The sequence below is a fragment of the Quercus suber genome, unplaced genomic scaffold (genome assembly GCF_002906115.3).
Source record: "Quercus suber isolate HL8 unplaced genomic scaffold, Cork oak 2.0 scaffold_293, whole genome shotgun sequence".
NCBI lineage: Eukaryota > Viridiplantae > Streptophyta > Magnoliopsida > Fagales > Fagaceae > Quercus > Quercus suber.
Genome location: NW_027069749.1, coordinates 836814 through 861047, shown reverse-complemented (window position 1 = coordinate 861047; position 24234 = coordinate 836814). Strand labels below are relative to the sequence as shown.

The 24234-nt window shown below is 32.2% G+C and overlaps 1 protein-coding gene across 3 annotated transcripts; it reads right to left on the bottom strand.

Moving 5' to 3' along the window:
- Positions 1-11028: 11028 nt before the first annotated feature.
- LOC112009247 (uncharacterized) lies at positions 11029-20568 on the bottom strand. Of its 3 annotated transcripts, none has more exons than XR_010632502.1 (6): positions 20146-20568; positions 19860-19927; positions 18267-19088; positions 15894-15957; positions 14585-14730; positions 11029-11551 (listed from the first exon to the last, which is right to left on the bottom strand). XR_010632502.1 is itself a non-coding variant. In XM_024041584.2 (3 exons), exon 3 carries the CDS (start codon positions 18988-18990, stop codon positions 18295-18297), a length of 696 nt encoding a protein of 231 aa, XP_023897352.1. In that variant the 5' UTR covers positions 18991-19088; positions 19860-19927; positions 20349-20568; the 3' UTR covers positions 18179-18294. The 3 variants fall into 3 exon arrangements, 1 of the variants encoding a protein (XP_023897352.1); XR_010632501.1 differs by having other exon boundaries at positions 20349-20568; XM_024041584.2 differs by lacking the exons at positions 11029-11551; positions 14585-14730; positions 15894-15957 and having other exon boundaries at positions 18179-19088; positions 20349-20568.
- Between the last annotated feature and the right edge of the window lie 3666 nt (positions 20569-24234).

Genomic DNA, 24234 nt, shown 5'->3' with positions numbered 1-24234 from the left:
CGTCTGTCAAAAGAGACAGACAATGGTGTCCTCCAACGATTTTCACGTGGACAAGTTATCTATGCTCATATCAGCAAAAATGCAAATTAACCGAAATTCGTGTGGGCTTATATCTACTATATATATATTTTTTAAAATTAATAATAAAACTGAATTTATTTTTTTATAATTTTTTCACGCTGAAAAATTATGTCCACAATATTTTTACAACAAATTTTTATCATAAACTTAATGTCCAATAGTTAATTATTTATTGATAAAATTTAATTTAATTATTACGAATGAAAAGTCTAAGAATATATAAAATTGATACTCAAAGTCCAATTCACAGTGATATTTGGTTTTTTTTTTTTTAAATCAAATTATAAGAAAGAATAAAAAAGTAAGCAATCAAATTATAAGAATGGTGTAGATTTCTTGTTAGGAAGGAGCAGGGGCGGAGGGAGGGGGGGGGGCCAGGGGGCACCTGCCCCCCCCCCCCCCCCGGGAACTTTCAAATGTTTTGACCCCCTCCTCTACACAAAAGACAAAAAAAAAAAATCCAATTAAGTGAATCGATGTTACCTTTCCAACTTTCCTAGTAGTAGTAGACTTCTACTCCTAGTTCAATTCTACATATAAAATTAATGGATCCCACTTAGTAAACTTGATGGACTAGACAAAGCTGCCTGTAGAATTTTTTTATGTGTCAAGTTTCTTTCTTGGATAGCCAACTTGAGACATACATCCATGACATGCAGTCTACTGAAGAGTTTTCAGTAGTTAAAGGAATTGGATAGTTAGCTGAAAATATGGTAGAAATGAAAAAGAATGTTTCATATCAATTGGTTTACTTATTAGTGACTTTGGCATTGATCTTACCAATTGCAATAGTTACTGTTGAAAGAGCTTTTTCAGTAATGAACATAATTAAAAATCGATTACGCAATCGAATAGGAGATCAGTAGATGAATGATTGCTTAGTCACATATATTGAGAAATATATATTCAAGACTATTGAGTGTGAAGAAATCATGTAGCAGTTTCAAAATATGAAAAATCATCAAGGGCAACTGAGTAAAATAAGCTAGATGTGAAAAAATAAATTAAAGTTTACATTTTATATTAGATTCTGTATGACAATTACATTATCATATAGTTGTTTACTTATTTTGTTATTAATATCAATTAATTTTTTTAGATTAATTTTTTACTTCCAATCTTATCTTTTAATCTTGCCTCCCTAACTTAAATTCTTGACTCCGCCACTGGGAAGGAGGGGCAGTGAGCACTCAGTACTCTGCTTTTTTTGGAGGGTCCCAGCTATGTAAAGTTTTGAACAGATCATTGACTTCCAAAGGACCTGTAAGAGATCAAATTGAAGGTCCTCTACGTACTTCAAGGAGAAGAAGACCGATCTATAGCCTCCCTTTTCGTTTTAGGCAGATGGCAACTACTTACACAATATACCTATGCAACTACCTTTGGACTTACAAGAAACCATAGTAGGTCATCCTGTACCTTATACTCCAATAAATCCTGATCACCTCTTTCGGCTGGTCCAACAAGACATTTCACAGCTAAGCAAGCTACAGAATTACGGTTTTTCATACGGGCTAAAGAATTTTGGCTAGCTCTTCCTGGGCCTGGATCTCTTTAGTTTTCCACTATGGATCTACATCATGTTTCTTGTCCCTTTGCAATCCCGTGATCTTTTGTTTTTGCACAAGGCCTTCGGCAACTATGGCTTTCCTCCTTCTGATACTCTAAACCATCTTCTTCACAAAACATTAAATCTTGCATCAGAATTTTTTACATCATACATCCAGATAAAGTAAAAACACCTACATGTGTGAAGTATAGAGCATGGCATATATCCTCCTTTTCCTTTTGCATCACTAAACATAGGTTGTAGCTCTATAGGAAATTTGAATAAATAAGCTCATAAGATATCAAATTATTATTTTATTGAAAATATAAATAGTCGATTATGTGGTAAAAGTTATTTATGATTTCCAAACAACACAAGGTTGAAAAATATTATTTTTATAGTTTATAAATGAAAAATCAATGTATGAAATTAATTCAAATAATATAATTTCAACTATAATTTTTATAAATATAATTTTAATTTTAATTTAATTATCAATCATTGGCACAAATTCATGAAGAACTAAAAACTTTTAGTCATGACATTTACTTCATATGTGGAAGGAATAAATTAATCAAGTAGCTCGGGAATAAGGCAACAAACTCAAGCTTTGTATTTGAATTTTTCAATAATACGAAAATTCCTTTTTTCTTTTTCCCTTATAACTAATTTTTTATTGTTGGAGGCTGGGGTCATATTCAAAAATAAGACAGTGGGTACCCAAATCTAACTCATGTGGGTTGGGTTAATTTCTACACAGGTAATGGTTTAGGGTAAGAAACCCTTCTAATCAACCCATGAACACCCTCACTTTTAGGAGAGAGTTTCTCATGAAACCAACATTTCATAATATGTGGGACCCAAACATACTATTGGAGAGAGGTCCCAAAATTTATACTGCATTTTATTTTAGATAACAAATTTTTTCTATTATTTAATTAAAATATGAAATTTATAAAATTATTTCGATTTGAATCCGATTGATTAAACTTTATATTTCATCCAAAATATGCATGTGAATCAATTTGCCATTCATTAAATAGGGGGTAGAGAAAGAAAGCTTCATTTAAAGATGGACAATCCTCACAGACAGAAAAAGATTGCATTTAGTTTGATAATGAAAAAGAAAGATGGACAATATTTCAAATTAAAACAATTTCATAAGTTTGTGATTTTAATTTGCAAAATTAAAAATTTAGAGACTAATATCCCTTTTTTTTAATATTATTTTTATTGCATTTAGGATGCAATATAATATTTAAGAGGAAATATTATAGATTTTGTTCTTTCTAAGTTTTTATAGAAAGTTTCTTTTTCAAGTGGGTTAAGATCTTCTTTAAGGTTTTGGACCCTAATTTTTTCTATTGCTATGTGCCTATGTCATCATCAGCATATTCGTCGTGAATGGATCTTGGCTTTCTAACCTGAGTTTTGGGATTTATGTTTGGTAATTCCCAAATTGGGTTTATATTCTTAATCATACCTCTAGTCTTGATCTTCTAAATTGCTGGTTCTCACAATTATCTCTTCATTGTTCTTAAGGGTATTCTTTTCATAAGCCTTCATCAGCGTGCTGATGATATGAAACATCAAGATGTTTGGTATTTTATGTTTACGGTACCTATGGTCTTATTAAAGCCTTTATAGGCCTTTGTGGGCCTTTGTGGCTACGATTAGCTTTATATCTTCGGCAGCTTCTGTGGTTAAGGTAAACCCTGGAAGTATGCTAAGTTATCAGCAAACTGAAGTGCTATTCCGGATTGAGATCCCGTGCAATGCCTAGGGTATTGCACGGGATGCAATACCTCAAATCCTAGTCTTCTATTCAATCTAACGGCTCTAAAACAATTCCACGTCATCAATCCACGTGACTTAGAATTTTTTATTTATTTTAAAATTAACTCTCATTAATTCTTTTTCTCATTTTTTTTTTTTTTTTGGTTCTGTTCGTATCTCTTTCTGCAACTCTTCACTCCTCTGTTCTCTACTTCTCTCTAAATTTCAAAATTTTCAAAAAATCCCATTGTTGTTGCTGCTGCTACCACTCTCGCACCAAACCACCATCATCGCATGGACCAAGTGTCAAACCAATCATCACTGCGCCACCCACCAGCCACCATTGCGGCCTTTCTCTCCCCAACGATCTATCAACCCCTGCTACGCCTTCACCTACTCCACTGCCTAGCATCTCCAAACTGCACCACTAGCACAGTCACTTCCCAGTAAGTTCTCTCTCTGACTTTTCATAAATATTGGGAATACGAAAGAAAATAAATTGATATTGCAATTTTTCTTTTATTTATTTTAGTTGGTTCTGAGTTTAGGGATTGAAATCAGATGGTGGGTCTTTTGGCTATGGAATTTATGGGTTCTTTTAATCTAGGTCTTGTCTTTTATAAAGTTGTGATTTTTTTTTTTTTTTTTTTTTTTTTAATTTTCATTTTCATGGTGTTGATTTGTACTAAAAGCCAAGAAATTGTTGATGGCTATATTGTTTTACTCTATTATGGGTTAGGTTATTTATTAATTTTTGTATAAGTTTCACTTGTTGGTTTTTCTATTTGATGGTGTGGGTTACGATGGAAAAAATGAAGAATTTAGTTCGTAGTTGATGTCACTGAAGCAAGTAATACCAATTAGATTTTTTTTTCTTTTTTTTTTTTCTTTTGATTTTCTATGTGTTGCTCTCATAGTTACTTCAAGAGAAGATTGTTGTAGCTTGAGTTTTTGGGTTCTTGATTCTCCTTTGAAAACTTGTCTTCTGAGTTTTTCTAATTAATTTCACCTATTAATTTGTTACTAGTTCTATCCTTTCTACTAACTCCTAATAACACCCAAATTCAATCTGATGATGAAGGTATGTGCAAGTGTCATACTTGGTCTTGATTTTACCAAGGATGTGCTCATAGATAAGGTTGTTTCTTCTATTATTCCTGTTCAACTACTTGATATTGTGAAGTTTGTGAAAATACCATTTGTTGGCAAATAGAATATTTTTCTACCTAATATTAGAATTTATCATGTTAATATTGCCTCCTTAGTTCTTCTGATGTTAATACTGCAGAGATATGCATTGTCTTAGTTGTTATAGGTGCCACTACAAATTTGAGCATGAGTTGGCAGTATATTCCTACATCACTTAGGTTGGTTCAAGTTGCAACTGCCCGATGGGGTGCATATGTTCAAGTATACAACAGCTAGGCTAACTTTTGCTCTAATTGCAGTAAATTATAGATAAATTATTGAATTATGGTAGAGGTATTTTTTCTTCTATTGGGTTGCCTTTGTCATGGTATTTGCAATATGTTTTTTGCCAAGCTTTAAGTAAGGGTTGTTCTAATTTCAAAAGGGTTGGGTTGTGTGGGGCATTAGAACAATGCTTATATATAGCAATTATGTTTCAAGTTCTAGTCAAAGTGTTGGTCTATTTCACTTGAAACCAATGAATCATATAAGATTTTTGCAAGTAAATTGAGGATTGGTCTTCTAAGATTTTACTGTATTGATTGAAATTTGTTTCTCAACATTGCAAGATGATAGAGCATAGAGATCTAGCCAAGCTATATTGCCAAAAAAGGTTTTGAAGCATTCATTATGGATTGATATCTTGATGTTAACAAGACTAATTTTCAGTTTTATTAAAGTTTTAGACTTGATATGAGTGAACTTCTTTTTACTTTGAAACATGTATTGTGACAAAAAAGACTTGCTTGAGTATTATGTTGTATTATCCAATTTTGACACTTGAGTGTCCTAGTTTATGTACACAAAAACTATTACAATGATGTATAGTGCAAACCAAAGAGAATGTAATAAAATGCAATTATTCTTTTCTTGATATTTCAATATCTGTAATGATTTTTATGAGTTATCTTTTGAAATTTTACCAAGCCATTAGCTAATTATGGTAGTTTTGATTTCATAAAAAGGATGATAAGAGACTTTTCTTTAAACTTTATTTTTCATCAAAATCAATAGATAGCAGATAATTGAGTAACCAATTTAGTGACAAATGCAATATTAAAACAAACAAAAAAAAAAAAAAAATTTGTTCCAAGAGAGTACAAATTCCATTGAAATGTATACTTTGATTACAAGGCCAAATAACAAGATAACAAGAGTTCTATTGAAATATAGACTTTGATTACAAGACCAATTTTTCCCCCTAGTAGAATATATAATTTCCACACTAAGAAAAGAGGAAAAAAAATGTGTTTGCTTCAAGATCATATTCTTCATCGATCTCAAGTGGCTTGACTATGGTAGCCCATCGGCGCCAGCCTTTACGTAACCATGCTAAGATTATTGAGCCACCAATTCAAAAAAAAAAAAAACAGGTTTAGCACTCAATTGCACCAAGAAATCACCTGAATAGTGGATATAAAAAATTAGCAACCTTTAGTATTGTGACTCACTGCGATAATTCTTTCAAATTCAGACTACATAGAAGATAATATTGAAAGGTTGAAACAATGCTAAGAAAAACAAGAATATTACTATTAAGATGATGAACGGACTTGGAGGGGGGGATTTATATCAAGAGCTAGCATAGCTAGCCAATGAATACACTGAACTTAGCAAAGAAACAACCAATTTTGCCTGTACATGAACTATCAAACCTACATTACAAGGTTTAAGTGCTATCAATTTCAAGTATTACTACAAATTGAGATCACATTACCACAAAAATGCTGTAAACCAAAGCAAATTATGAATATTTAATGACACATTGAAAGGCATTAGTCTTTAGTACCTTTTGCTTATTACCAATGTCAAATTGCCTACTATCACTGCAACAAGAAATCATGCCCATGGTCTTTAGCTCTTACTGTAGCTTTCCAACAAGCTACATCAAAACTAGCCCAGATTACTACTAGAAAGATCACAACCAACAAATATAAAAGGTAATCATTCCACTAATGCTACATTACCTATGCACAGCAAAATCTACCTTGTCAAGTTTGAGAGGTCTCCAATGGAGACTCTTCATCATCAAATCTAATGCCATCTAATTGCAAATGAACACATTAAAGTGCTGTATAAATTTAGAACTTCACATTGATGCAAGTTTTGTAATAATGAATTATTTTAATCACCAACAGATTTTGATATGCTTATCAAAGCTCTTTCAACCTTTTTTTCATATGAAACAAGCATCAAGAACAGAGCTCCGTACTCCTTCATATGATATCAAACCTATTCAAACTTTAGAGATTAGGTCAACATTGGCAACCTTTCCTATCAAATTGATGTGAGCCTTCTAGTCATTGAACTGGAATGAAGAAGGATAGATCATAGGTTGAAGACCCTCGGCTCTAGTGCGTGTGAAAGTTAACAATAAACAAATTAAATTAAGTTTTCCCATACAATGTGTCATTTGAGTCATTTGACAAAGGACTAATGACATACAGACCTAACTTTCCAATAATGTGTTTCTACCAAAAGGACACCTGAGGCTCAACACCTTTTGCCGCAATTGAATATCACTACAACCAAAAACGTTTATTACAATCAAAAAAATCATTGCAATAACATCAAAGTCATTGCAATAGTTTATATGAAGTGTTGTAATAAAATTTGAGGTAATAAGTTTGTGCTACAAAAAAATTTTGTTGCAATAAACCTGAAATATTTTAATGAAAATTTTGATGTAATAATATATTTGCTATTACAATAAACAATTTATTACTTCGAATATCTTGTAGTAATAAGCTATTATTTCATGAATTTTATTACAATCGATTGTAAAGAATTGACAAAAATAATTTGTGTTCAAATTATTGCAACGGTATATTTATTGTAATAGTTAATTTTTTTTCATTTTTTTTTACAATAGATTGTAAAATAATTGAAATTAGATCATTGTAATAATATATTCATTACAGTTTCATGTTTGTCATTGCAATAAATTGTAAATAATTGATATTTTAGTTATTGTAATGTTAAATTTGTTGCAATAAGCCATCTCTTTGAAATTTCTATTATAATATATCGCAAAATATATAATTGTTATCAAGTTATTACAATGGTTTCTTCAATTTAAGTTATTTTTTAAAAAAAAATTGATTTCTTCAATTTAAGTTATTGCAAAAAAATTTCTAAATTCAATTTAGTATTAAAATCTCTATTGCAACTGAAAATTATAAATTATTACAACTAATTATTATTAATGTAATAATTCACTATTTTTAAGTTATTATTGCAATGACTTTTAATTTTTAGATGTAATATTATGTCTAATACTACTATACTAATTTTGTTGTATTAATACTTGATGTAATAGACTTATTTTTGTGTAGTGTATAAAGGCCAATTGTAGAAATCCCATCCTAAACTATGGAACTAAGACTTGGTTGTTGTTGTTGTTTTAGACATCCCATACATAGCAATTATTCAACCCCAGCTATAGAAACATTCGCAATCAGCACTGTAATTCGACATTAGCTGGCAAGATCCACTCCACCATTGAATATTAATGTTAAATTTAACAACTTGATGGGAAATAATCTATTGAAAAGTGAGATATTGATGAAAGAAAAAACCTTTATTTTCTTTCAAGGATTATTTGGCACAAGTCGTATGGGTTTTTGCATTTTCCATTATATAATATTACGGTAATCTTTTCATTCAAAATTGAAACATCATTACAAGAGCTCAAATTAAACATGACTGTACTGGTATATGCTACAGAGTACAACTCGAGAATAAAAGCCAAGCAGACCACAGACCCGAACAATCTGAAAAACCCATAAGCATGGAAAGAGAGAAGATTACTAAAATTAGTAGTACTTAGGTATATTATATTTTAAATAGGAAGTATAGGTTTTTTTCTTTTTTCTTTTTTTATTGTCACGTGTACTGTCAGATGGCAGTGGAAAATCTTATACTCTAAGTGATTGGACCCCAGCTTTATCATTTATAGTTGGTGGTTACTAGGTACGTACAAGCAGTGCTCGATTTTCTCGTAGGTAACAATAATCAATATTCATGACATCATGTAGTTTCTCTTACAGAAGTTATAGCAATAATTAATAGATAGTTTCTTGCTTTTTTATTATTGCTAATTGTTTTTTTTATTATAGTAATGCTATAAATATAAATTATTTTACAACATTTTTACAAAATATTATTGTAATCAACTTCTTATTAGTCTACTATTATATCAATTTTTCATTTACTAATAATTACTCATCACATTAACAGTTTGTAAAATTTTTATAAAAGAATTTGTATCTCTAGCATTATTCTTTGTATTAATTGCTATGAGTAACAAATTTTAAATCCGGCATCTTTTTCTTTTTTTAGAAGCCTTTAGTAACTAAGGCTTCCTTAATATTTCTAAATGGACCAATTCCAACAATAAATAAATAATAATAATTGGCCAAATTGAACTAATCACCTTTTATTAATTACGATTCCACCTAACTATATACTTTGTTACTAAGAAAAAGTTAATGAGGTTAATTTATTTGTTACGCAATCTAATATCTACTACTCTCTTTATTCAAGTGCATTGCTATTTAGCTTTTGATAATTTTTACAAATAACAATGAGTTTCACTTTGATAAAAAGCTACACATAAAAGTTAAAATTAAAAACCCTAGCTTATAATTCAATGTCATTCAGACAAGTCTAGTAGCTTTAGAAATTTGTTAAGACTAGGCAATATTGAAGGAGATATTTTTTTAAAAAAAATATCCAATTTTTCTTTTATTTATTTATTTTTTTAACAAATTCTTATAATTAAATGCATAACTTTTTCTCTTTTACTAAAAGAACAAAAATTTGAATCCCCCTTCCCCATTGTTGTAACTACAGAATTATAAAGTAATAATGAAAAGTTTATAATCATTTTTAAAGATTTCTATATTTTTTTTCTTAAGAGAAAGAGGTAATTACATAAATAATAATACTTTTAAAAAAATTCTATTATTTTTCGGTTATGAATTGGAACAAAAAGTACATAAATAATTTAATTTTTGAATTAGAATGGTAAAAAGAAAATGGACCATATAAAATTGCTAAATTGTTAAGTAGTACATATATTTTTTTTTTTTGAAAAAATAGAAAATTAATGCTGAGATGTTACAAATCGGTCCAACCAAAATAATTTTTACAAGCCAAAAGCATATCAAAAAGTGGTTTTCAAAAAGAGAAATGATATGTCTACAATATTTTTACAACAAATCCTAAGTGGCAGGTTGTTACTGGTTGTTATTGTTGGGGCAAAAAAGTAATTTTAGTATTAGTTTCAAATTTGAACCAATAACAATTAATCATTTATGATTTGTTGTAAAAATGTTGTAAAATTGTTGTAGACGTAGCATCACTCTTAATATGACTATAAAGAATATCTTCATATATACGAGTTAACTTCATATGATGTTTGATGGTCCAATAATTACAACCTTTTTATGATATTTTCAAAAGAGAAAAACAAAATTAAAAAAGCTTTTAAACTCTAACCATCTTGATTCTTGATGGTTAATTTATTTTATTGGTGGAATCATTTTCTTTGTGATGAAAAAATATAAGGTCATTTTAACCAAAATTTCAAATGGATAACATTGATCAATATTGTAAAACAAATATTGGCAACTGCAGGACTAGTTTTTTTTATTAAAAAAAAAAATTGTTAAATTTTGTTAGAACATCTTGAATTGGATACTTAGAGATGAAGTATTGTGTAACGACAAATGCCTTTCATTAAAGGCGTTAGGTCATAGGGTTGAGTTCAACGATTAGCCTTGCCAAAAATTTTGGAGGTAAGGTTACCTAATGTGACATTTCACAGACCCTATAAAGAGTGGGAGTTTTGAACACTAGATACAACCAATTCTGAGGTTAAATTAGGAAGAGAAATACCTAAACCACATTATCTATGCATACAAGTACTAGTCTTTGTCATGATTCTAGCATTAACAGAACTTGAGATACTAATTTTAAACATAGATTTCATTTATTTTTTAAATCCCAATTAATAAAATAACTTCATTAGTATTAATTACTTTAAAAAAAATACTGTTGTCAACCATAATGTTTCAACTATCAAATTCATTATATAACATTCATAATAATAATCAATATTTTTTGCTTGAACAATAAATAATAATTTAGAATTTATAAAATTCAAATGAGTACTAACAAGATTCTTCATTTTTTTTTCCCCTCTTTTTCAATATCATTCAATGTTTCTACACGTAAGCACAAATTATAATATAGTAGATATTTAAAGCTAAAATCATGGACTTGATGGGTATAGACTTGAATAAATAAATATACATACATACATATGTCTGTCTTTATATATATATATATATATATATAAAAGCATCAAAGTATTTTCTGCCTCCTTTTAAAAGAATTTATCAACTAAAAACATTATATATATATATATATATAAATAAATAAAAAGAACCGTAAATAACAATGTAAGTTTCAGCAAATGGTTGTAGCATGAACAACAAATGGGGTACTTACGTCATTCCACACTTGCACATCTCTTCTCACTTGTTTTCTCTCAGATTTTGGAGGATTTGTTTTTTGTGGGCTCTGGGAAATACCCGCCCTACCAAAATCAACTCCCATTTTCTCTCTCTACCAAACAACCAAAAATTATCTTTTCTCTTCCTGATTTTCCATTCTCCCAAAAATCACTCAATCCAAACGCACTCTTAATTTTAAATGATATTACATAGTTCATGGCTTGGATCCAACTTGGAAATGGATAACAAAAGAAGATTTTGAATCTTTCTATGCATTTACACCATAAGTATCATTCTATCAACTGTAGAACTTTCCAATGGAGATTTACAATCCATCCATACAATGGGCTTCTGTCCTCAAAACCATGATCCATGTCTTGTGTTGCTGGGGTCAGTTGCAACTTGGGTCATCCAATATCTCAAGTACAGCAGCAAACTGCAGAGTTAAACAATGAGCAAGAATGAGACTAACAGAGAGGTCATGGTTCAATTTTTTTTTTTTTTTTTTTTTTTAATGAAGATATAGTGAGAAATTATCATCTTCTTCAAAGTACATTTCATCAATTGTACTTTTCAGCATAGTTTGTAAAAGGCTGCAAGGTAGTTTATCATTATGTGAAAGGTTGCTGAAGGTTTTGGGATTATTCACTCAGGTAAATTCTTGTTTAGGACATAAAATAGTAGTGGCTTTGAGCCATAGTAATCTGGATCTAAATTTAAAGAGTCAAGATTAATTGCAAACTATGCTGTACAATTTAGTAATTGTAAATAATGCAAATAAGACACAAACAAACTGTACTCAATAAAATGTAGAACACTTTAATTTGTTTCTCAAAATAACAGTGATTATGTTTAGTTTTATGAATAAAGAAAAACACACTGACATATTTGTTTTCCACAGATTTACAAATGTTATCTGCATTTATGTCAGTGAAAGTAGTTAAAGAAACTAATATTCAGGAGATCTAATTAACAGAATGGGAAATCCATAATCTTTTGCAAAGTTAAAGAAACTAATATTCAAGAGATCTAATTTGCATAATGGGAAATCCATAATCTTTTGCAAAACAAAACTGGGAGTCAATTGTTAATGCTTAAAAGGAAAGCTACCATAATTTTTATTGACAGAAAGATAAAGAGATGATTCCATAATTTGGCTATTGGGTTTGGTTCCTAGGTAAGCAGAGATGCAGAAGGCCACTGTCACAGGTAGTGTGGGTTCCGCTGTTTTGATCAAAGTAAGCTGGTTAGAACTGGTTTACATGCAGAGATTTGGTCTCCAACTAAAAAGTGTTGGCATGATTGAATAATTCGGCTTGTTTGTTGTTGTAAGTTACAACAAGAAACAAGCCTAATTATTCAATCATGCCAAGAACCAGAACCAAACCCAATATCTGATCAATGGCCTTAATCCCTACCAAAATCAGCACATGTTTCCCACCTTTGGCAAAGTAGATGATGATTGGAGATCTGAATGGTGTTTAATTAGAGTAGAGGGGCCAAGACTGTGAAAGCTGAATTCAATCACAATTGGCGAAATGCGAAATCTAGATCTGGCTGGGGATGGACTCATAATTGGCGATCATGAAAGATTTCAAAACAAAATGATACCAATGCATGACCATGCGAATTCTCTTGGCAATGATGCTGGTTTTGTTCTCTTAGGAGGCCATGAACTAGGTGCATCTGGATACATTTCAGAAGGTCTGCCAATTTATGAGCATGATCATTCATTATCCAATATGATGACCAACAGGCCGGTGTCCCACTACACCTATCCAACTACAGAAATGATGAGCATCTACGTGTGAGAAAGAACACCACAAACAACTTTCCATCGATAAGAGCTAACGAAAGATAGTTCCAGAGGTCAACTTGGCAGAAATGGAAATCTTAGGGAGTTATAAGAAAGAATTGAAACTCCAGATGGTGTTTTGGCAACTGACCCAAACCCCAGGGGGTGTTTTTACATTTAAGCCAAGAATAAAAGAGCATACATAAAAAAGAGCAAGCAATGTTGTCTAGGCATTGAAGAAATCTCAGGTGCATGGATTATATGAATAACCAAACGCTAACCCGTGCGATGCATGGGAAAGCTATTGTGTATGAAAATGTAAATAGACTAAAAGAATATATATATATATATATATCCTCTTAGAGATTCAAGATATGCTTAAAGGAAAAACTATTATCAAATTTGATGGAAAATAAAAGAATATCATATCCTCCTTGGGTAAAACTAAAAAACAGTATTTTTGGTGGAAATTTCATGGTGTGATCCTAAGAAGGAACAATCATGCATAATTTTTACATGATAAGCTACAACCTGAATATGAAGAAAATAGTCCTCTTGCTAATGCTAATTAGCCAGAAAGGTCATATCATCATGTTTTAAAGAACTCCTAAGTCCTAATAAATCCAATTCTTAAGGCCTTTGTTCATGATGAAGCAATTTTAGGTTGTAGCTTCACTTCAAGTGAGAACTTGAGTTCAATATTGATCTTTAATATTCTTTTAGTAATTTATTATAACTCCAATCTCCTATACTTCTTTCAGAATAAGCTACAAACAGATTTTCCTTCAACCTTCAACTCCTTAAATTGATCTTTCAACCCTATACGAATCCAATCACAGTTGAACATAGTTTACTTTTTGTATTTTTCCTAAAGGAAGAAACCACACAAACAAAATTTAATCACAGTAAAATGCACATAAATGAGAGAATGATTAATGTTAATTATTAATCACAGGATTCCAAATTATTAAAGAAATAGATCAGTAAATGGAACCCTAGAACTCAACTCTTGAAACATGTGTTGATATGTATACATATATAAACAAACCAAATCTATGTAATGAGCTATAACTCATGTATTCCATATTCCTGGAAATGTTTCCATTAAATTCAAAAGCATGGAAATACCATCGAATATGATCCACAATGTATGCTATAGATAAATGTAATCACTATTCTATTAACAAATGTGCCACCAAACAATTAGAAAAGAAATGAATGAAAAAAAAAAAAAAAAAAAAAAAAGAAGAAGCCTATCCAAGTTTGAGGACCATCAACTCCAAAACCGGTTTACTCAAGCAAATACTGAAGAAATTAAAAGTCACAATTCACAAACCAAAATAATGCAGAATTAAAACCTTTTATATAGACAGCAATGCTTCAGCCACATACTAATAACTCTGAAAAATTATTACACAATCAATGAGTAATAAATGAGTAAAAAACATAAAAATATGATACACACCGACATTGATGTAATACACACAAAACAAAATAGAACTAACACAGTGTTGGCAATGCAAGTATACACAAAAGGTTCATTTCACTTATAATAGCCATAAATGGCCTCGCTAAAAAGACAAAAACTGAAGAGAGATATGACAAAGACAGCATAGGAATAAAGCTAAAAATTTATTCACCAAGTGAAAAAGAAAAGGAGCATTTTGAACTTACCAGTTACCAGTACCACCCAAAAATAATGCAGCATATCAAAAATCAAAACCAGGTCCAGAGAGAATATATTTGGGAACTTGGATTTGGAAGCTCTCCAATGATGACTATCAACCTCAGTGTCAAAGCTTCACTCTTCTTGTATCCATCTAGGTTGGAAGAAACACAATGAGAAAGAAACATAAATCTAGCATACTTTCACAAGTTGAGGGACCCTAAAATCATCATTAGCATATATCATAAATTTCAATGAGAAAGAAGCATTTTTTAAATCTACATTGAAAATTTAAATGCCAAAATTCAAATATTTTTTGTGGGCTGAGTTGTTTTTCATAATTTTAGTCTTTGGATGCTTTGGCTAGGCAATTTGATCAACATGTTGATTTAAATTTAAAGCATCCCTGAAATAGCAGCCACTACAACAGGATCTTATAATTTATGGAGAAACAGAGGCTTTTTTTTTTTCTTTTCTTTTTTTAAATCAGTAACAGAGAATTAAAATGTGAGTAACTTGTGTTGATGAAATTCAATCTCTTTCTTTTGCCCACAAGCTACAAATACTAACCCTTAAAAAAATAAATGCAGGTGAAATAAAATCAATCTAAACCATCATATACAGTTAAAAGAAGTAGAAAATCAATAAAGACAAAAAGCATGCAACTTTATATTTGAGAATTCAAAAAGAATCTACTAAATTGAATTGATTATAGATTATACTCTGGCTTTCTTGGTCCATTAAACACAATCCAAACCAAACTTGGACTATGCTTAATGTCAAAAAACTATCTTTATAAGCCATGCCTCCAAGCCAGTCCCTTTGTCGAACACTTTGAGGGTGATGGGGCTGGCCTGTTTTCTCTACTCATCTAATCACTCTTATAGTAACTGATATGATATATTTTCCAAATATACAATTGGCAATTAAATATAAAAAACTAAATTAGCATAAAAATGCTTCCAAACTATTTAATCAGTAGTATTATACGGTTCACTACAACAACACAAAACCATGCTTAACAGAAGCAACAACTCAAGCCCAGCAAACAACAACAATAAATTTATTGATTATATTGACAACAATTTATATCTAGGTTTTCCCAAATACTATCTACCTGGGCAACTTGATTCATAAAATAAACACCATCACTTGGCCAACTTTAATATCTCTACCTAGTACAGGCAGAATGCACCATGTCATCCCCTTGAATAAATGGCAAACAATCACATGAGAGGGTCATGAAAATAGAGTAGTCATTGGGAGAACCCATTGTCTTGTAGACACAATGCAAAGAAAGAAGAGAGCATATCATACCTTTTTTATCCAAGGCATATGCAAGTCTGTGTAAGCATTGAGCATATACGTCAACTTATTAAACCTGAAACATGACGTTGTAAAAATCAAATTGTGGAAAAAACAAAACACTAATGTAATTTATCAAAAAATATGCATGCATGTAACATAAAAGTTTTGTTAGTTACATCCACAGAAAAATAAGAAAGCAAAAATAAATATGCATGCATGTAACAAAAAAGTTTTGTTAGTTACATCCACAGAAAAATAAGAAAGCAAAAATTTGAGACAATGAATTTTGGCATAATATGTGGGGGGGGGGGGGGGGGGGTGTTGAATTCAACCCAAAAAAAAGAAAGGTAAAAAAATTCACTTAATTCTCTTTTGATTTACTTATAGGGCATGAACCAACAAAAAATTCAAACCAAAAACCCTTGTAAATGATGGTAATAAAGTTGAGAATAATAATGTGTTAAGAGAGTAATAAATCGGATTACTTCAGAAAAAAAAATTCCAAAAAGAAAATTTAAAAAAGAAAAGAGAGGTACATATTAGGATTTGTGTAGGGAGGACTCCCTATTGCAAGCTGTTTCCTGAAAACCAAAAAGAAAGAAATTTATGAAATAAAGAAAACACAGAAAACAAATTGGAAGCAGAAAGTTTTTAAAAATATGTAGAATTTGGTTTAGGGATGATTCTAGGGTTCTTGTTATGTTTATGCTTTGAAGTTATGTCTCCAAAACCTAACGGAGAAAAAAAAAATAGTAGGAGAAAGAAAAGGTACCCTAACGGAGGCATCATTGATAGACAAATGAGGCACTTTTCCATTCTTGACACTCTAGACAATTTGCATCTTCCTTCTTCTCTAAAGAGGTGTGAGTGCTTGAGAAAGTTTTCTGAATAATACACCTTTCAGCATTTTTTTATACCTCCAATAAGAGAGAATTAGAGTCAAAATCAAAATTTGCTATCAAAGATTGAAATATGACTCAATAACTTGAATAAAAAAACTAAAATGGAACAGCGTTAAAACCCCAAAAAATATTTGTAAAAACCAAAGGTTCACCACCATACAAAGAGAGGGACAGGGTGAAAAATCACAATGAACTTGAAGTTTTTGATTTTTGTCTAAAGAAATATAAACTGAAATTTATTGGTAACGGTATAAAATTTAGAACTACCCACTAGAAACGATGCAACTGAACACCAACTGTAGCAAAAAATAGTATTGAAAGTTGAAACAGTTTGCTTAAGCACCAAACAAAAAGATACGTATTTTCAAAACTTAACATATATTGAAACAAAACAAAGAATCAAACAAAACTCATATAAAAACTATTTGAATTTTCTCATAAACGAAACATACCCACTTTAGAAAGCCATTGGTTTCTGCTTAGAGATTTGTTTGGAGGGATTTTTGGGAATATGAGAAATCAATCAGAAGGGTTAAAAAACAAAAGCAAGGGATCCATAAATTTAGTACCTGAACAACATAGACTTTTAAAAAGGAAAAAAGTGAGAGACCAACCACAACAAATTAATAGCTTTCCACTCTATTTGTTTCAGCGTTAATGTTTTCTAGAAAATGATTCATTTTCCAAAGAGCATTTTCTAGAAAACTATCTCATTTTCTGGTGTTTGGTAACATCCTTGAAAACGTGCTTGAGAATGTTTTTTGGTATTTGGTACGCATAAAATTTTTATAACATTTCATGTATAATTTAAAACATGTGTATTATGTAAACCAACTAATGTAATCAATATAAATAAGAAACCAAGAATGAATTTGGTTTTCAAACTAAAATTTTGACAACAACCTCAATGGCTATTCTTGTGAGTAGAGGTCTCCATTGGCACATCAATGGCTATTCTTAATATTATTTTCTTTTATTTCTATTATTTCAGATATGATGTGATATTCTATTTTCAACATTTTCATTTGGAGGGTCAAGAATTTTGGAATTGGACTCTAGTCGTATTTGCAAGTGAGCATTGAGCAGGTGGTGACTAAACTTGGTTGCGCATTCCTCTTAATTCTTTAGGACAGTTTCATATTCCAGATTTGTTACTTGAAAAATTAGTCATCATTATCAGATTCTAGCCAATAATACAGTAAACGCAATTAGCATTGAATGCCTTGTCACCCTTCGGAAACTAAAACAAAAAACAAAAGAATTAATGTGTTTATCGATTTTATGAATAATTATAAAATGAGGTGCATTGAAGAAACTCAGGTGCATGGATTATATGTATAATTATAATATTGGAGGATAATCTTACGAACTAAGTAAAACTATAATTACTAATTAAAAAAAAAAAATAAAGTACCTATGATTACAGATTTGAACATTTGAAAAGCACAAGTTGCAGGGATATATAATACATTTAACTCACATTAGTGCCGAAAGGAAACAATTACAACTTAACGCTTTTTTGCTTTCCTCCTTTTAGACTGTGCTTTCTGCCACTTCTTTCTTGAAACTAATTTGCTCTTCAGCTTCAGCTTTAACTCAGGTGAGAACTTGTAATTTTGATCTCTCATTCGTGCTTGTATATCCTTAAAGAACTGCATATTTAATTTCTTAGGCCCTCCCTGTCTAAGCTCTGCATACTCTGGTCCAGAAACAACCCTTTCAAATGCCCCAATTAGAATATCTATATCACTCATGACCTCCCACACATTGGAGTAACGCCCATCTGGACCTTTCTTCAATATTTTCAAGGCATTTTCAACTGCAATTTTCCTAGCTTGCTTTCCTGGGGACAATTCTTCTGGTTCATTTTCAGCTTTCAATAATTCAGAGATTGTTCGATATTTAGGCATTTCCTCAAACTCAAACAATTTGTCTATGTACTTATCACTACTTTCATTTGGGTAGGCTTCTGTAGGAATATCGTCGTCGTCATCACCTTCACTACCAGTCCACAACGTCTTCTCCTCATCACTTCCAGACCATATACTTCTTAATTCATCACTGTCATCGGCATCAATTAGGTCAGAATGTTCCTTTGCCTGCTGTCTCACTCTCCGAATTTCTTCTTCAAGACGACTTTTAGGATCTTTTTCATCATCTCTTTCATCTTCACTCCCTGTCCACAGAGAAGTATCTTCATCCATCTCTTTCTTCCATGTTTTTCTGAAATCTTCATCACCCAGCTTTCCATTGCTAAAAAGATCATAATGTTTGCGCCCACCTCGAGCATAGGCTCATGATGCTGCAAAATATTCAATATATTGTGGATGAATTTAGCATACCAGAGGAAGAACAACAGCAGAAAATGTGAAAACTAAATCCTTGTTGCAACCGTGAGTTAGAACAAGAAAACTACAAGAACCCCTTCATATAAGTTGTAGGTCAACAAAATATATTGCATCCATCTTATCACGCATCAGTTATTAGTAGAGAAGAATCATAAATTTGGTCTAGTTGTTGATGACAATGACCTAAAGTCCGATCTTAACTAGTGGGGCATTAAGTTCCTAAATTCTTAAGAAATCAAAATTAAATGGCATATTAACTTCTAAAGACATATCTTAACTATTGGTACTTATTTAAAAAGCAAAACAAAACTCTACACTTAAGAGTCTACTTATATTCTATATTGCTAACAAACCAAAATCAGAGAGCTTTAGTGACAGCCAGTCAAACCCGATTACTCCAAGACATATATCTATTTGAAGACCTCCTCAGCAATTTAATCAACCATTATAGTTTTGTTTGCTCTGTAGAACCTCACAAAACCACCCAAATAGAAGTCTTGAAATGGGTAATTTTCAAATAATCAAACTAATGTTCTTCTATAAGGACTTAGCACAAATACATAGGCTACATGTCATAACATCACAAGCTTTCAGCCATGATTTTCACCAACAATCATAAACCTCTTAATGGGTTTTTTCACACACAATGAAAATCATTAAAAATCAGTGACAATGGAAAACCCAGAAGCCGTGAAAAATAGAACTTTTAAAAGAGGAATAGTCACCTTGAAATGCCGGGAAAAACCCCAAATTAAAGGGATATCTTGAGGCGCTTCCAGAAAGGATATATAATCTGAAAGAAAGAGGCAAGTTGGGTTTCTCAGATTTTGTAAACAAAGATTATAAACAGAAATGACAAAGAAAATAAAAGAAAGGAAAGCTAATACGTATTAGCTAAGCATATATATATATATATATATGTAATTATCAGAATGAGATCTTGGAGAAACAGACGGTTCCTGCAAATGGAAATGGAAAAGACGGTAACAGATTCTGCGGACCATCACTCACTTGCAGTTGCAAAGCTCAAGCCAGCCATCAGCCATCACCAAGGACAAGCACAACCCACCACCACCCACACAAAATATGATTAAAAAAAAGTTAATTGGGTCCGGGTTTGGGTTTGAGAGTGACGGTGGAGAAGAGGTCGGAAATGGAAGAGAAGAGGAGATGAGGAAGAAGAGAGAAAAGAGAGGAAACAAGGAAGAACTCACCGGCACGTGGATGGGGGCGGGGCGGCGTAATCTGGGTTTGGTCCGGAGCTTGAAGATGGGCCTCTTGGTCTTGGGTGTCTCTTTCTTCTTCGGGTGTGTGAGTACGGAATTGAGTTATGGCATATACACATTGAGGAAGCGGTATACGAAGGTAAACGTTAAGGGTGGGTTGCAGTATGAACCCTGTACGGAATAGTATGAACCCTGTAAGGGTGGGTTGCAGCATGAACTCTGTACGGAATAGTACTTTTAGACTTATTTTTAATATTTTTTTAATTTATAAACAGTAACAAACATGGTATAAACAGTACTTAACAGTGTGTGGACAGTGTTTTTATCTCCTAAAACAGAAACGCGCGCAGGGCAAAAATAAAAACACACGAGAAAAACGCAACGTTGAAATAATTGTTATCCAAACTGATACTTTGTACTTGCAATTGAGTTTTGAAATGTGAAATTTTCATTTCTTAAGAGCATTCTCAAATTTTCAAAAAATTTAGTGGCTGTTTAGCGGAGTAGTTTGAGTAATGATGTTTTAAAAATCTCAAACACTTATTTTATCAATTTTAAAAGCATTTCTATGAGTTTTAAAAATTTTAGCATTTACCATCTCAAAAACTAACTTTATAGCATTTGACACGACATTTTAGTATTTACCCTACATCAAAATTTTTATTTTTTTACCACTTTATTTAAATATTATTTATTTATTATTTTTTACTCATTTTTTATTTGGCCTCTCTCTCTCCCTCTGTCAAAACCCAATAGCTGTAAAAGACTAGAACCGTCTCCCTCTCTTTGATATGCTTTCAAACCCATGCTTCATGTCTCTTATCTGCTCTCAAACTCGTGCTCCATGGCTAACCACCAAGCTCCATCAGCCTAAAACACTTCTCACCCCTTCGAGCTCTCTCTCTAAAACTGAGCTCTCCTTCTTTCTTTCTCTTCTTATCTGTGTCTCTCCCTTTCTCTGAAAGCCCACCACTATTTTTACAGACTCACACCCACGACTAGCCATTGCCAGCCACTACCATTAAAAAAAAAAAAACACCACACTACCGATGCCACCACAGCTACAACAACTGCCACTGTCACCACCACCCACGCTAATCATAATCCTAAATCACAAACCCACAACACAAACCCTGCCGATCACAATTCCAAATCACAAACCTACAACCCAGATCCACACCGATCACAATCCAAAATTGCAAACCCATAACCCAAACCCACACCAATCACAATCCCAAATCATAAATCCACAACCAGACCCATGCCGATCACAATTCTAAATCACAAACCCACAACCCACAAAATCAAATCACCTCGCCGTCGAGCTTTACCTCCATATCAACGGCAACACTCATAAGGCGTTTGGGCTTTGAAGTTTCCGATTGATGAACCTTGAAGGGGAGGAGCTCAAACCATGAACTTGAGAGAAACAAAAGCTATGGGAAAGAGAGAAGAGGAAAGTGAGAGAAGAGAGTGAAGAAAGAAAAGAAAAATAAAAAAGAAATACACGAAGTTACCATTGGAAATAAAAAAATAATAATTTTTGGTTTAAGATTTTTGCTACAGTGAGCTATTATCAATAACAACTCATTGTAGCTGTGTGTCAAAATTTTTGACATTTGAAATCTTTGATGGTGTGGGTTTTTTTTTTTTTTTTTTTTTTGGTGCTAAAATTTAGCTTTTAGCATTTTTAGCATCCTTAATGGAAACGCTCTAACACCTCACTTTACAGTACATCTAATATCAAAAATTTATATTTTTTACCACTTCATTAAAATATTAATTTTTTATTCTCTTTCACTACCAACAAACCCACTGCCACTGCCACTGCCAACACCCACTGCTACCACTGCCCACAACCATAGCCACAGCCACAGCCACAACCACAGCCATAGCCACCACTACCAACCACAACCTCAACCCCCAACCACCAAAATAAAAAATAAAAATAAAAAGTTCATCCTTGTCGTCATCTTCTTCCATAGCAGCGGCTTGACTTTCCTCTCCCCCTCCTCCTTCGCACTGTAAATCAAATCAAGACCCACCCCAACCAAATCAAGACCTAGAATCAAATCAAACTCACCTCGATCTGAACCCACCACAAAACCGCAGCCAAAATCCACCCCAACCTCTTCGATGACCACCACCCCAGCAACCCAACAACCATAAACCCACAATCAATGGCCTCAACCCACCGGCACAACCAACCTCAACGCATGGCACAAACCCACGACCGCAACCAACCTTAATCCACGATCTCAACCAACCCTAACCACCACAAACCCTCCACCAACCTCAACCCATGACACAACCAACCATGGCACCATTAAGACCCATCAAGCAACCCACCGCCGCCGAACCCATCAAGACCACCGAGACCCATCAAGCAAACCTTCACTTGCAGTCGGACCCACCATTGTTGGACCCTCGACCGTCGGAGCCACGACCCACTTTCAATCATCAACGACCCCAGCAGACCCACAAAAGGGAGAGTCTGAGAAAGAGAGATGAGCGAGAACAAGAATGAGAGAGTGAGAGTGATAGGCTGAGGAAAGAGAATTAAAAATATTAAAAAATGATAACACATAGCTAGAGTGTGCTTTCAAAAATGAGAACGCACTGAAGCAAGACGTCAACTTTTTTAGGATTTAACATCTTTGATGGAGCTAAGTTTTGTAGTTTCAAATACTAAAAATAACATTTTAGCACTTATAGCATCTTTGATAAGAATGCTCTAAGTTAATATCCCCTTGTGTTTTGTACTCTGTACTCGCAAATTTACAAAAAATAAAACTTTATATTTCATGCCTCACATTTTTAAAATATTGACTGTAAAAAATTTAGGTGTTTCACATATAAAATGATTTACATATTCAGTGTGTTATAAACATTTTTTATATTTGAAATTATATTATTATTCAATGCAATGACAAGATATTGAGGGTAAGGATAAGAATAAGACTGCCTAACATAATCTCTTCAAATCCTTGTAACATAATTCTTCCAAAATCTTGTAAAAAAAAATGAGAGCTTTGTACAATGGACATAAATATAATAGTAATAAATTATTATTCAATATAATGGCTTGCACGTTGAACCGTGCTTCCCCACTATATTATTAAATTAGTTTATATTTTATTAATTGTCAATATAGTTTACTTTAGGTAAATCCAATTACCTAAGTTTCAAAAATATGATTAACAAAGGTTAAATTAAATTCTACTCCAACTAAATTTAACTTCAAAACTTAATTGCAAGTACAAAAAGCCTTTTGCTCTTAAGAATACGGAGTTCATACTGCAACCCATCCTTAACATTTACCTTCATACACAACTTTCTCCATATTTTTATGTCAGAACTCAATTCCGGACTCACACACCCGAAGAGAGAGAAAGCATTAGAAGAAAGAGACACCCAAGACCAAGTGACCCACCCAAGAAAGAGACCCATACAGAGTGAGCTAGGATTGACATTCTTATATAGAACTTGCTTGATAGTATTATGAGCGCATGAATTAACTAAAAAATTTATGCAAAAGAGAAAATATTCTACAAATAATATTAAATTAATCTAAATAATTAGTGTGTCACTTGAAACTTTAATAGACCAAGCTCACTCTTAAGCCCAACACCAAGCACAAAGTTCCAACATGTAGCCTTTACCAAACCAAAGAATCAAGCCCTAGCTATCCTATACTGTGATAGACCTTCATAAATTATGCCAAAGATAAGTTGCAATTAGGAACATCTTATCATTCTAGCAAGAAAAGTTAATTTGGTTGTCATTGTATTGGTGTCATTTGGATGGCTATCCCTTATTATTGCTTGATGTGGTGCATTTAGCAGCAAAGAAATAAACCGAATTTTGAGAACTC

Excerpts from the sequence above, each read along its gene's own strand:
- LOC112009247 (XM_024041584.2), bottom strand. The coding sequence starts at position 18,990 with ATGGATGAAGATACTTCTCTGTGGACAGGGAGTGAAGATGAAAGAGAT.